General features: G+C 33.6%; 1 protein-coding gene across 2 annotated transcripts; it reads left to right on the forward strand.

Moving 5' to 3' along the window:
- Positions 1-3,778: 3,778 nt before the first annotated feature.
- LOC114423112 (copper methylamine oxidase-like) lies at positions 3,779-12,141 on the forward strand. 2 transcript variants are annotated; one of them, XM_028389735.1, is made up of 12 exons: positions 3,779-4,239; positions 5,514-5,623; positions 5,769-6,074; positions 7,006-7,118; positions 7,217-7,547; positions 7,638-7,853; positions 7,956-8,192; positions 8,607-8,792; positions 9,650-9,790; positions 10,508-10,776; positions 11,382-11,463; positions 11,810-12,141. In XM_028389735.1, exons 1-12 carry the CDS (start codon positions 4,053-4,055, stop codon positions 11,930-11,932), a joined length of 2,301 nt encoding a protein of 766 aa, XP_028245536.1. In that variant the 5' UTR covers positions 3,779-4,052; the 3' UTR covers positions 11,933-12,141. The 2 variants fall into 2 exon arrangements, with proteins under 2 accessions (XP_028245536.1, XP_028245537.1); XM_028389736.1 differs by lacking the exon at positions 3,779-4,239 and adding an exon at positions 4,567-4,706 and having other exon boundaries at positions 11,810-11,932.
- The last annotated feature ends 3,016 nt before the right edge of the window (positions 12,142-15,157 follow it).

The following is a 15,157-nucleotide window of genomic DNA, read 5'->3' on the forward strand; positions in this document are numbered from 1 at the left end:
CTTTCTGTCTTCTCTCTTTTCTTCTTATTATTTTCTCATCTTCTTATTGCTCTATACTAACAATAACACCATACACGTTGCATAAATGGCTATCGGTTTCAAAGAAGTGTGTATGCCATCATCCATATTTTAAAACTAGTCCTTTTCATTCTTGTCATTTTTACTTGATTGCAATTTATTATTTTCATCTACTTCTCCTTTGATTTCTTCTCCAAACTTCAATCTTATTTATGTAATACCCTAGAGGTTGTTACCTTAACTATGCTTAGTTGTCTAGGAACACAAAAATTATAAACTACAATAAACAACATGTGAAAAGTTACTCATAACTTAAAAAGATTATTACACAAAAACAAAACGGTATCATGCATATTTGATCCAACTATTTATCATTGTTATGCTTCTACAAGCATAAGGGAGAAATACAAAATATAAGCTATAGATACGTCTTCTTACATGCATCAACTTTAAGCTCCACCAACATGTACCTCCATGGATTTCTTGAAAAAAATGAGAACTTAGAGAGGTAAGACATAATGTCCCGATGAGTGATTTAAGGACTCTACGGGCAGTTAGACTCTTTTACTCAAACATCATTTTTGCTTATCTCTAATGACTTTTCTCTTATTAGTTTTATGGTAAATATCTCATACTTGAGGTTGGATCTACACCTTCCCATCAATAATTATTTTTGTTAACTTCTCTCTTATTCTCAGACTATTATACCAATTTAATCTCCTTATTAGTTTTATAATTTCGTCTCACCGATAATATCTTCCTACCAAACCTCTATATAGTTAACATCAACATTCCTTACTTAGTCTCTACCTTTTTTCATTTCATACTTTGAGTTGTCTACCAAAGTCAAGTCTAGGGTTATTATTACTTCAAGGTATTCCCAATATTCACCTTATACTATTATATCGTTAATCACATTACAAGTCACATTACATTATTCTAGATATAACCCTTATAAATTTTACCATGATTTCACATCAATTCACATTACAAGTCACATTATCAGCTTTCACATATAAACAAATATATAAACAATCCTAGATGAAATCACTCACACTTCATGACATTCACATCACAAAGCACATAAGTCAAACACATTCACAATCATGTACACTTGCAATGCAATGTCTTTTATTTCTTTCTATCCCATATGCAAGTAGTACCGTTAAAAACCTTTTGTGAAAGTAGCTTATGAGTACAAGCAAATTGAAAAATTCACTCTGGGAATCCGATACTAACATTGTCTACTAGGATGACACCTCTGACGACTTGTCAAGGTTATCCAACTTTGTAAGGATGTCCCAACCCATGAGATCAACATGGGCTTATAGAGGTTTCATATAAGGTATCACCACCCTCAAGGCCGAAGTTCAATAACCCTTCGCGACCTCCCCAATCACGCTCATATACATACTTTTGAAACCACATATATCTCACGTCATGATGCATTATTCACATAGATGCACATGCCCTTACTTAACAATTCACATGGAGGATCCTACCTCTCATAAGCTAGGTACTACTTGTTATAATTACATCACACATGCCATGCTCTCTTACCTCAAACACAAAGTATTATGCATAATATATCATACTCCTTAAAATTCTTATAGCTTATTGTCATATTTTTCTCCTACACAACTACAACCACCATAGAGTGTAAGCATAATATCTAGAGTTATAATATCCCCTTCAAGTTAATCTTTATATTGTTTGAAACCTAAGAAAATTACCTATAACTTTTGTGACCTCAAAATTTGGTATGCTTGTCTACTATGCATAAAGTTAGAAGGAACATGAAATTGTTCTCTAATCTTGAGAGCTCAATCTTTATCCACTAATTTGATCATACCTTGAGTTATAGACCTTTTTGGGGTGAATCAAATGTCATTAGTCACCTATCATCCAAAGCTACATTTCTTATGAAGACATTCAAATCTAATTCAGTCATTAATTTCTCTTAGCGAAGTCCTAAATTTCCTCACTCACCATTTTTTGTCCAAATTTTGCTTAGCAAATTTCTTCCAAGGACACTTTCATATCCTTATGCCTATTTTGCTCACTAAATCCCTAATTTTAAGATGAGTTGTGACTGAAATCTCTAATATCTTTTTGACTCTCTTCTCTTCTTTCTCATCCCTTCTATTTTATGACAACTAATCCTAATTTGTTTCTTTCTTCTCTTAATATAAAACATATAGCATACTTAATCTCTTGTTAGGTCATAGTTACTCTTTTAGAGTCTTATATATTATTCCTATTAATATTTAAAATTAGAGTGATAATAATAATAATAAGAACAACTTTTACTCAAATAATATAATAGTGGGGTCTTAATAAGAGTCTCATTTATTTTAATTATTCTATTTATTTCTTAATTTGCCAAAGAAGTACTACGTGAACTAGCAACAAGTGTTTACATAGAAACTACATCTCACAAAATTGTAACATGAGATGCAATCCATTTTAAGGAAAAAATAAAAAGGTCATATAGTACTAGAAATCCTCTACAACTTAACAAGTTTCAGATGCTGTTGTGACAAAACAAACCTATTTCAATAATTTATTTTAAAATTATCCATTTTAATATTTTTCTTATAATCTTATCCAACTATTAGTTCAATCACACAATTCACATGACAAATAAAAGGTAAAAGGAAAACTAAAATAATGTCTACAAAGGTTTATCTAATTAATAAGAAATAAATTTATATTTTATAATAGTCTGAATTTAAATTTAATTGTTGAGTGAGAATTTTGTTAGTAATAAATTAAATATTTAGTGAAAAGTAATCAGATTTAATTTAAAAGTGATTTTACCGTCTAGATGTAGATCGAAAGAATAAATCTGATGATAAAACTTGAATTAAAATCAACTCAACAAAATAAATTTGAATCACCAACAAGACTTCAACGCTCAAGTTAATCATGAGATAATAAGAGAGTTATAAAAAAGAACCACAGAAAAAATATATAAAAAATCAGCTTATATACCACTATCTTAGCAAAATATAAAAATATGTAAATATTTATCGATAAATTATCTCTCCGTCTAGAAATCTCACTTGCCACCTTTTGGTAGAATCTAGACTCTGACAAAGTTGAAAACTTTTTTAACTTTTAATTACAATTTTTGGAATTAATTTTCTTGCTAAACTTTTTTTTTAAAAAAAAAAAGTCATAAGTGGGTCCATCATCATGTAACTTTCAGTTACATGTTCCGTCTGAGTTTTGGTGTGTGTATGTTGTGTCACTTCCACTGGTGGCTGATCTGCTTACATGCCAACCTTGTCCCTTTCCTTGACGTGACTCCCGTCTCTTCCCCACCTCCGTCCATCCACCTACTACCTTCCCCCCTCTTGCCATTAATATATCCTTTTCTTTCCTTCATAGATGCATATGAATCAATCAATCATTATTTCATTAATTAAATTAATAAAATTGGTCTCTTAATTAAATCATTTAAAATTTGAATCTTCATTGATTTTGGTATCAAATAAATCATATTAAAAAAAATAATCATCTACTCAAAATTTTGGACAAAGATGAATTACGATTTCTACCAAAAACTACTTTATACCAAATGAGAATTTTTTTTTAACAAAATTGGATTCACCAAACTCCACTAACTTAATTAACCATTAACCCAGTTGAGTTCCCATCCCATCGCTTTCCTCTCTCATTGGAAAAAAAAAGCATTAAAGACAGATGCTACTTACATATCCGTCTTCTTCGAAATCTATCATTATTATTCTACATCTAAGATAAAAAAAAAAATAATAAATAAAGGAAAAAGAAAAAAACAAGCTACTGCTAATAATATTTGGTTTTGTTTTTCTTTATAATCAAAACACCACCTCGTGTGATTCCATTGAGTAGTTGTTGTTATTTCTGCAAGTAGTGGTGGTGGCGGCGGCGACAGCGGTGGTGGCGGCGAAGAGTGGAAACAACAACTGGCAGCATTATTGTTGCTGTATGTCAGTGGAATATTATTGCAGTGGGATTTACTACGCTGAGCTTGCTAACCCTCTCCAATGGCCACAGCTCAGGAAAAAACGACGCCATGTTGCGCCACCCAAAATAACAACAAGGTCGCACTCGCAGCACCTCCAACTTCTTCTTCTTCTGCGCCACAACAACAATCACAATCACAACAACGACCCTCTGTTGCCACCTTCATTTCCGCCATCGATTCTCCTCCCAAAACCGCTTCTGCCAAAGGTTTCTTTCTTTTTTAATATTTCATTTTTTTTATCAGTGAAAATCAAATACCCTGTCTGAGATTTCCAATAACTCATATATTTTACTCAACCAACTCAGCGACTCCGTTTTTATTGTTATTTGACTTGATCGTCTTTCTTGGTTGCTAATAGAATGATGTGAATAAACAAGTTAGTCATGTCAAAGTAGTTTATATTTTCATTCAGTCAATTTATTTATTTGTTTGACTTATCCTTTTCTTTATGATGATTTTCTGACTCCAATTTTTATTTGAATTTGACTATCAGTTATAAAAGTACACTTTACTCACTCCTTTTCTTTCTTCCATACCCATGATTGATCTAGCTCTATTCTAATTGTCTGATTCCAATTTCGTTTCTTTTCATTTTCACCATCATTTTCTCTATATACTCTCATCTACGGAACAGAGTAACGTACTCCTTTTCTTACTTGGACTTAGCTACATGGTAAAAACACACTGCGCTTCTCTTATACTGAGTTTTAATCTTTTTTTCCTTTTGGATTTTTTTGTTTTTTTGTATCAATTTCATGCTTTGTTCTTATTTTAGCTTCTCTTTATACTCGGTGGAAGAATTTTTAGAATTTTCAACTTGTCATGCAGGAGAACTTGAATGAATTGCCATGTTTCCTTTTAATTGCATAAAGAAAGAGAACATTTTTCTTTTTCCTCTCAAATAATCAGCCTATATTCTTAATATGGAGAGCAATGTATAGGTTCTTCTATGACAATCTTTAGTTTGTGCAGTCCTTTGATGTGTCTGCTTGGGGAGGTTAGGAGTCCTATCTTTAGGGGTTATTTTTAAGGACAAAAGTTAGATGTAGTTCATCAGGTGCTTTAGGTATTGTTCTCCAATCAAAATTGGAGTTTCATTCCAGTAGTCTATGTAATGAAAGTTTGTATTAAAGACCAGCATAAGTTATTTAAGTGAAGCTCCTAAATATTGATTAGAGAATAGTACTAAAATGTTGCATCTAAGTTTTGTCCTTTCTTTAATTCCCCCAATTTCAATGAGGATACAATTATGCTCTGCTGTATTTTGCTTCATGGGTGCTTCAACTTTGTTGCTCCCTCTGATTTGCAGGAAGATTGGGAACCTTCTTGTGTTTTGGGTTTTATACCCAGTTTTGCCATGCCATTTTTGTTGTCCTCGGTCTTTTCTGTTTTTCTTATCGTCTGCCTAGTTTATGTGCTCATTTCTCCTCAATGAAATTTCTTATCCAAAGTTGAAGAACTGTTCTTTTTGGCATAATAGGTATCACTGTCATGGTGAGAGCTCAAACCAGCCACCCTTTGGATCCACTAACTGCTGCTGAAATATCAGTAGCTGTAGCGACCGTTCGAGCAGCTGGGGCAACACCTGAGGTACATAACTCATTTTCCTCCTTGGTATACATTTTGCTTGGCTATACTACCAAGTAATGGCAAAACTGTGCTAGACATTGCCCATCAAGCTATAACCTCTATATTACTGTTTCTGCATGTTGATGAAGTTCTTTGATCATCTTAGGTGAGGGATGGCATGCGCTTTATTGAAGTAGACCTGGTAGAACCAGAAAAGCAAGTTGTTGCATTAGCAGATGCATATTTCTTCCCTCCTTTCCAACCATCACTGCTCCCTAGGACAAAAGGTGGACCTGTGATTCCAACTAAACTTCCTCCAAGGAAAGCAAGACTAGTTGTTTACAATAAAAAGTCGAATGAGACAAGCACATGGATTGTTGAACTTAGAGAAGTTCATGCAACAACTCGAGGTGGACACCATAGGGGCAAAGTGATTTCATCTACAGTTGTTCCTGATGTTCAGCCTCCAATGGTATACAAACTTACTCCAATTTTTATTCTTCCTTAAAATGGTGATGCTTATTAGGGTTTTTTTATTCTTCAACATCCCATGCTAATTGATTATTAAACTATTTATCTTTTTCTTTTCCAATTTTTCTATGTGGAAGTTTGTAATTTTCTTCCCTTTAGAATTTGAAAGGCTTTGCTATAACTTGCCCAAAGTGCTTAAAGAATGGAAGTCACACTGAGCATTAACTTAAGAAGCCATTGGTACTATCTTAATTTTATATTACTTTGTGCTGTGACTTTGTTTATCTCACAGAATTTAAATGACTTTGCCAATACTTGTACATGAACTTAGAGAGAATTGAAATCACTTCTTAAGTTCCTATAAGATTGTTCTTGGTCAATCCTAAGAAGTTGTTGGCACAATCATCTTTTTGTCTTCAATTGTATGACTACTTCAAGTAGAACTAATGTTAGCTTTTGGTGACAAAAATAGTGGGTAAATTCAGAAAGAACATGTTTGCGGACTTGAATTATATAGATTTACTTAGAATTTCATGCACGAAACGGGAAAAAATTATATCATTTACCCATTTCAAGCAATTCACTTAATCATGCTTTCATTGTAGGCCAATTGGTGTGAAACAAAGTAGTCAAACTCATTAACGGTTATGAACATTATTATTCTAATAATCAAGCAAAAAAGTCCCCCATTTGCAAAAAGAGGGATGTTTGTTGCCATCTACACAAACTATTTTCTACAATCAAGTAATATTGAAAGAAGAAACTGAGATAGGAATATCCCTTTCCAATCTATGGATAAAATCGAAACTCACAGGATTAAATGTATCCAAATTGAATACCCAAATTATGATAATTACAACTGCTACATTGACCTTCAAGTTTTTCAATTATTTTCAAATCGACATTTTTATGTTGTCTTTCTGCACCTATAGGATGCTGTGGAGTATGCTGAGTGTGAAGCTGTTGTAAAGGACTTTCCTCCCTTTCGTGAAGCAATGAAGAAGAGAGGGATTGAGGATATGGATCTCGTGATGGTAGATCCCTGGTTAGTTACTGCTTCAAGATTATTTGATTGGCATATTATGAGAATTTATTTCAGCTATGTCTTGTTCTATCTAATACTTGTGGTGTTGAAACTTGTAGGTGTGCTGGATATCACAGTGAAGCTGATGCTCCTAGCCGGAGACTTGCTAAACCACTAATCTTTTGTAGGACTGAAAGTGACTGCCCTATGGAAAATGGCTATGCCCGTCCAGTTGAGGGAATCCATGTACTTGTTGACATGCAAAATATGGTTGTTCTTGAATTTGAAGATCGTAAACTTGTCCCCCTTCCACCTGCTGATCCACTAAGAAATTATACTTCTGGTGAAACCCAAGGAGGAGTTGACCGAAGTGATGTGAAACCCTTGCAGATTATTCAGCCTGAAGGTCCAAGTTTTCGTGTTAATGGGCACTTCATTGAATGGCAGAAGGTGGTTGTTTGTCTAAGTATATTTTCCAAAACAACATCAATGTATCATCCTTATCATGAATTGCTATAACTGATTGACCATTTTTTGCAGTGGAATTTTCGTATTGGATTCACTCCTAGGGAGGGTTTGGTTATTCATTCAGTAGCCTATATTGATGGAAGTCGGGGACGGAGACCAGTGGCCCATAGATTGAGCTTTGTTGAGATGGTGGTCCCATATGGAGATCCTAATGATCCTCACTATAGGAAAAATGCTTTTGATGCTGGGGAAGATGGCTTGGGTAAAAATTCTCATTCTCTGAAGAAGGTAAAGGCATTTGCTTATATTCCATTCATTCTTGTCTTTATTTTTCCTCCTTTCTCAATGTAGATGAAATTGAATTTGTTTTGCATAATGTCATTATTTCAGGGCTGTGATTGTTTAGGCTATATCAAATACTTTGATGCGCATTTCACAAACTTCTATGGAGGTGTTGAAACAATTGAAAACTGTGTTTGTTTGCACGAAGAAGATCATGGTATTTTATGGAAGCATCAAGATTGGAGAACAGGTTTGGCTGAAGTTCGAAGGTCTAGAAGGCTGACAGTTTCTTTTATATGCACTGTGGCTAACTATGAGTATGGATTTTTCTGGCACTTTTATCAGGCAAGTTAAATATCCATGCATTTACCTGTGAGTCTTTTGAATGATATTGGTAGAACCATCAATTATTTTGAGGCCTAGTAATATATTCCTTTCCTTTAAATACATACTACTATCTCAGGTAGTATGGTTTGTCTATAGAGTACTGAGAGGGATTCAAGGGGAGTACCCTAGCAAGTAGCAACTAAATCAGAATGGGAGTAGGATTGGTAGCATTGCTTGCATCGATATTTTATATTGCAAAGAGATATTCCATTTATTTTGAATTTCATGTATATTAAATCTATGCATTTTTCTCATCTAATATTCCAAATTGCATTCCTTATTTATGGCTTTCTGCTGTATTTAAATGTTTAAACCTCAAACATATTAGTTTGTTGTCTCTATAATTCTTTGTTTGTATTTTCCTTCTTGCAGGATGGAAAAATAGAAGCAGAGGTCAAGCTCACAGGAATTCTCAGCTTAGGAGCATTGCAACCAGGTGAAACTCGAAAATATGGCACAACCATTGCACCTGGACTATACGCGCCTGTCCACCAACATTTTTTTGTTGCTCGTATGGACATGGCAGTAGATTGCAAGCCTGGTGAAGCATTTAATCAGGTTAGCGTGCAATTTCATTTTCAACTGGGCAGGTTCTTTCATGCAAAAGGAAATTTTTTCTTCTCCCCCACCTGGCCTAATCATATAATGGTAACAATAGAATAACTCATGCAATAGTTAGGTGTCTTGCATTCTATAGCTGGACAATGAGCTGTCTATAATTATTGTCTTTCAGAAGAGTACAATATATTAACAGTGATTTGTAGTTTGTCTTTTCATTGTGTCGTTTTGACTACTAACTACCATGATCTAAATCTTTGACATTGCTACCATGGCTGTATGAGGTTTCTGTTCTTTTACCTGTTTATACTTGATTTTCCATGTTGAACTCCTGATTTTATGACTCAATAGTTCATTTTTACAGTTCCTTTTTGTTAGGAAGGTTGATCAGATTCGGTCATGGCATGAGCCAAAAGCCTTGCCAGTGTACCAAAGGAGGAATAAGGCCCATCAGGCCCATAATTGTAGCTAGAATAATAAAGAGTTGGTTATTCTACTGTAATGACAGTTGGGATCATTCTGTTAGAACAGTTATGTCAGTTAGGGGTAATGAGGATAAATAGACCCTTTTGTCAATAGCTGGAGTTAGTGACAGTTTACCTTTGGTATTTGACAAGGCTAGTCCTTGTGGAAAGGAGAGTGCTCCTTTGTAAACACTTACTGTTCTTACATAATAGAAAACTATTTCCCTGTTCTCTCTGAATCACCACTCTCATATATCTTCTTTCTATCCCAAAATCCCTATTATCTGCATAATCATCTAGGATTCCTAACACTTTTTGATATAAATGTCTTCATCTTCCATCATAAAGCTAGAACTCATCAAGTATAAGCTCATATCTTCCCTCTCTGCCCAGGTTGTTGAGGTGAATGTCAAAGTTGAAAAGCCAGGAGACAATAATGTTCATAACAATGCATTTTATGCTGAAGAAAAACTGCTTAAATCAGAAATGGAAGCAATGCGTGATTGTGACCCTTTATCTGCTCGTCACTGGATTGTAAGTTCTTACTGATTTTGAAACCCCCTCTCCCCAGGAAAAAAAATATTCAGATATTAATTTTTTTCCCTGGGTGAATATTTCTGCTGTCACTGTCCACTTTAGATGTTGTAGCAGGGGCAATCTAAAATTTTCTGATCTGGCTGCTGTTTTATGCTGCTTCTGATCTGTAAGTTATGAAGGATATTGCACAGTACTACTTATGCTACATATGTGAAAATTTATTTACATAATTTGAAAAAAAGTTTTTTTTTTGAGATTGCATGATTCAAGTAGTCATTGATTTAAGATGTCCATAGGCAATTAATTGTACCAAATTTTTCTTATAGACATAGTGTGTGTTTGGAAATCATTTGTTAATATAGATCAACAATCTCTCATTGTGTCTGACACAGAAGCTACCCTCAGTGGCTTCTGCGTCTCTTAATTTGACATGAAAAATAACACGGCGTGAGTAAAAAAAACGTGTCCAAACACTGATACTATTCCAGGATGCTTATATTTTTGAAAATCATGAATCTGTATTGACACATGAATGTGTTTTTGTTAGCTGTTTCATTGTTTTTTTTTTATATACGAATTTCTCTCTTTTCCAAATTTCCAAGTTCATATATTTCCTACAGGCATATTCACTGTGTCAGTAGTTATATTTTTTAAATGTTGGGATTATTTGCTAGTTTGAACAAACTATATATCTTACAATATATTACATTTTAGGTTAGGAACACTAGGACTGTAAACCGAACTGGGCATCTAACTGGTTACAAGCTAGTACCTGGCTCAAATTGTTTACCTTTAGCTGGCTCAGAGGCCAAGTTTTTGAGAAGGGCAGCTTTCTTGAAACACAACCTTTGGGTTACTCCTTATGCACGCGATGAAATGCATCCTGGAGGAGAGTTCCCTAATCAAAATCCACGTGTTGGAGAGGGTTTGGCTACTTGGGTTAAGCAAAATCGATCACTGGAGGAAGCTGATATAGTTCTTTGGTTAGTTCACTCAATTCTTGTGAGATGATGATACCTGCTACTTGACCAGTTTAATGTTAAAAGTTTTATAAAAATAATATTGAAAAAAACACTTTTATCTATTTGGGGTTGATTTGTTTATATAGCAAATAAGTTATGCACGGACAGTGTAAAACGTTTGTCGAATTTTACAATAATTCTGTTAAAAGTCATACTAATGGTGATTATTTATTGGCTGAGAGTAAAACTATACACTAACAGTACATGGTCATTAAACTGTTGTTTATATATATTGCAAATTTCTTTTACCCAGATGAAGTTGCTCTTTGAACAAGTAATCAAAATCAAAACAACTCTAAATCGGTAAAACGTTTTATTCATATGACTTTAATTTATTAATTTGATATTAATATGGTAAAAAAAAACTTTTAATATTGTGTGTACTATTATACTTGCTTTATGCATGCTCCTTCTCAAATAACCTTTTCCATTGCAAACTTGAATATGCAGCTGCGCTAATAATGAGTAGCTAAGGCCTGAGGTGCCATCAATGACTGATAATTGTTGTTTTAGACTCAGTTCTGATGTTGTGGTTATTTATTTTTACACATGTCGAAATGTTGCAGGTACGTATTTGGAGTGACACACATTCCTAGATTGGAAGACTGGCCTGTTATGCCCGTGGAACGCATTGGTTTCATGCTTATGGTATGCTATTCACCATTAGTTTGTGCCTTTACCACTCTTTGCGATTTTCAAATGAGATTCATACTGAAACACTTTTCACTCAAATGTACAATATTGAAGAAATTCTAGCGACACACCATTTTGAATACACGTTTTCTTATTGGCTGAAATTGATAGGAAATGCCATTTTTGTGGGTCTCACTTTTGTAGTTAATATTTTAACCAATAGTTGATAGTGTGTTACAAATAATACTTGTTAGAAGGAATGTGTTAATGAGTGTCATGCTAACACTCATCTGTTCCACCAAATATTTACCTGGAAACAAGCTAATACTAGTTTTGTGTTCATGCATTTTATGATATGCAGCCGCATGGGTTTTTCAATTGCTCGCCTGCTGTTGATGTTCCACCAAACCAAAGTGATTTGGATGACAAAGAGAATGGCCTGCCAGCCAAGCCTATTCAGAATGGGCTAATTGCCAAGCTTTGAAAGGATAAAAAATGAGGAGGATCTGCCTCTCTACGTGGTTATGTTCAAATTATTAAATAAAATATTCAATACAACTGTTTGTGCTGGTTTCAACCTGGCTGGATATTTAAGAAACGCCTATTACTGTAATTTGTACTGTATAACTTGTATGTACGTTTGTTGCATGGTAATGCTTGGTAACTTAAATGTTCATTTGATTTGATGTGGAATCTGTGCTGCTGAAGTACTTAATTAGGCGCCTCATTGTGCGAAGTTTAAAATAAAACTGGATGATAAAAGTATTTTTTTGGGATAAAAATCTGAACGTTAGAAAACTCCACTATCCCAAGTTTAATTAAAGTTGTGATTTTTTATAGAAGAACTAGGGCAATTGTGTCCTGCACCACACGTTTTGCTTCATGCACACTCAAAATTTTCAATATCCCAAACTTACCCTCCTCTTGCTACACTCAAAACCCTAACACCTCCCCTTCCTTTTCCCTTGCCCATTGCAGCTTCGAAGTAGGTTCTTTTTTATGTGTAGCTTGTGCCATTGACGCCATTTAAGGTGAGCTTTGCTTCGACTCTTTCCTTTTCAGACATAATCTTCTGGGTTGGAAATATATTCTAAAAACCTTTGCCAGAAGTAAACATTCAGGAATAGTACTCTGAAACAAGATATGAGATGGAAAAATAATCTGGAATAAATATGTTTGTAATAGTCCAGAATAGCTATTTCGATTCTTAAATTGATTTCGTAACCTTCTGGGTTATTTGTTCTGGAAGTGGAGCACCCTAATACAGGAGTCGCGCAAGGTGATGGTTTGGTTGTTTGGATCATGCAAGGTGGTGGGTTTGGTTGGTTAGGTCGCACAAGGTGGTGGTCGTGCACGTAAATGTGGGTGATGGTAGGTCTGGTCACAGTTGGGTTAGGGTGATGGATGGCACACAATTTTGATAGATCAGCTAGAATATGAAATTAACGAACTATGGTGGAGAAGGGGAATAGATGTCTTGCTTCCATTACCTATCTATTTAAGGAAACTAAAAATTGAAAACTTTTTGACTTTTAAGTAACAGTAATCATCTCTGTCTAGTGGTGGGATTTGATATAAGCACGGTTTAAAGGTTCGACCTTCAATATTAAAATTATACACTTGTTTTAGACCATAGTTTTTGCAAGATTTTTTACCCAGAAATTGCATTTATGCTCGATCACTAATGTTGGATAGGCACGGGAATTAGGTATTGATATGAGTGAATCATCTCTTTAAAATTGTTGTAATTTTTAACTTATAAAATTATTATTTCCAGAAATTTTTTAGGAATCTGGTTCAGGTACGAGTACAACATCAATTTTGAAATACATCTGTAAATTAATCCCGCCACACAGAAACACAAATGGTTACTCTATCACATTCTTTGTGTATTGCAGAAGACATAGCAAATCTAGCATCTCTTGACTGATAAGTTCATATATGTTAGCATATGTGAGTCTGAAAGTGAGGTCAGTTCAAAGGATCATTCACGTGACTGCAGAAAAACACACACAATCATAAAAATCAAAACATTCCCCTGGTGCAACATATATTGTCCAACCGTCCAAGAGTCTAATATGGTCATCTTTTAGGCAATTGTGCTACCGAAACTCTCATCTATAAATGGAAATACAGAATTAGAATTTAACTTTAATGGTATACATATCTTAGTTACTTTATTTCTTTAATATAGTATAGACAATTTTAACTTCAACTTTATTTTTAATGATGCAGCTTTAAAATATTTATTGACAGATTATTTGCATGTGATAAATAAAGAGATTGAATTAGAGACAAGAGGAATATTCTCCTTATTTAGATAAATGAATGAAATTAAATATGTACAGATGAACCTCACCAAAATAATTTTCTACACCAAAGACAAGAAGTGTGAGGGAAATGGTTGGTGGTGTTTTATTTTTGGATGAAATTTTTAAAAATCAAATAATTGTTTGATAACAAAGAATAGATAAAAAAAATAGGGTAAAAAGTCTTGTTTTGGTGGGCTCCAAGTCTTTTTTTCTATTTGTATAATTTTTTGGGATTTTTTTCACTCTATTTTCTACCAATCTAAGTAAGTGAAGAGAAAAAATTTATATTTTTTTTATCCCTAGGAATTGGGTACCGAAATTCAAAATTTTTGGTAACCATAATCGTTAGGCGCAAAATGATTGGAAAATGGGCTGAAAATTAATTCGAATCCCATCTGATAATTCTTAGTGAATTGAAGGATTAATTAAATTATTTATTTAATCTAATAAGGTTGTTGAAATTATAAAGGAGTTAGTTAAAGTAAATAATGGAGTGGTAGTTTGTGGAGGCAAAAATGTAAGAGGTATGAAGATAATGGAGATAATGTTGAATTCACATCCCAAGATTTCAATTATCACAAATTGCATATTATGTATGCTTTGGAAGATGTAGAATAATCAAGAAATATAGCTTTGTCTGATTTCTCATCAAATTTTCCAAGATTGTTTTTGTTGTTTAGACTATAACATTTAAAGACATGAAAGTATGATATCCTTGGTTTTCTAACCTTTCCATAATTCATATGAAGTCTTGTTTATAACCTTTATATAGACATTGTTCAAAATGTAACAAGTTGTGTTGAGAGTTTTTGCCCAAAAATAATTTTGTATGTTAGACTCTCTTATAAGAGTTCTAGTAATCTCTTATAAGGTTCTATTTTTACTTTCCACAACAACATTATGTTGAGGTGTTCTTGGACATTAAAGATTTAAATTGAAATTAAAAAACCTTTTGTAGAAGCAAGGCTTCAAGAAGATTTTGATGATGCCAACAATCAAGCATATCCAAGATAACTCAAGAAGATTTTGATTTCAAGAATGTCTTCATGGATAATTCAAGCAAACATCAAGCAATCCAAGATATTCAAGTTAGATTGACTAGATAAGTTCTTAAGTTAGAATTATAAGTTAAAATTGAAAGCACAAAAATTTAGCCAAGTTATTTTCCTTTCCAAGCATTTGATTTTAAGATTTTCTAACTGTGTAATCGATTACCAGAGGTTGTAATCGATTACCAGTGGTCACAAAGCTTTTTGAAAATGTTTTTAAAGTTATTTTCAAAGTTTTCAAAGATGTAATTGATTACCAAAACTATGTAATCGATTATCAGTAGTTTAAAACATTTAAAAACAGCTTTCAAGGGTTTTAAATTAAATTTTGAAAATATGTAATCGATT

This window comes from Glycine soja, chromosome 8 (genome assembly GCF_004193775.1).
Source record: "Glycine soja cultivar W05 chromosome 8, ASM419377v2, whole genome shotgun sequence".
Lineage (NCBI taxonomy): Eukaryota > Viridiplantae > Streptophyta > Magnoliopsida > Fabales > Fabaceae > Glycine > Glycine soja.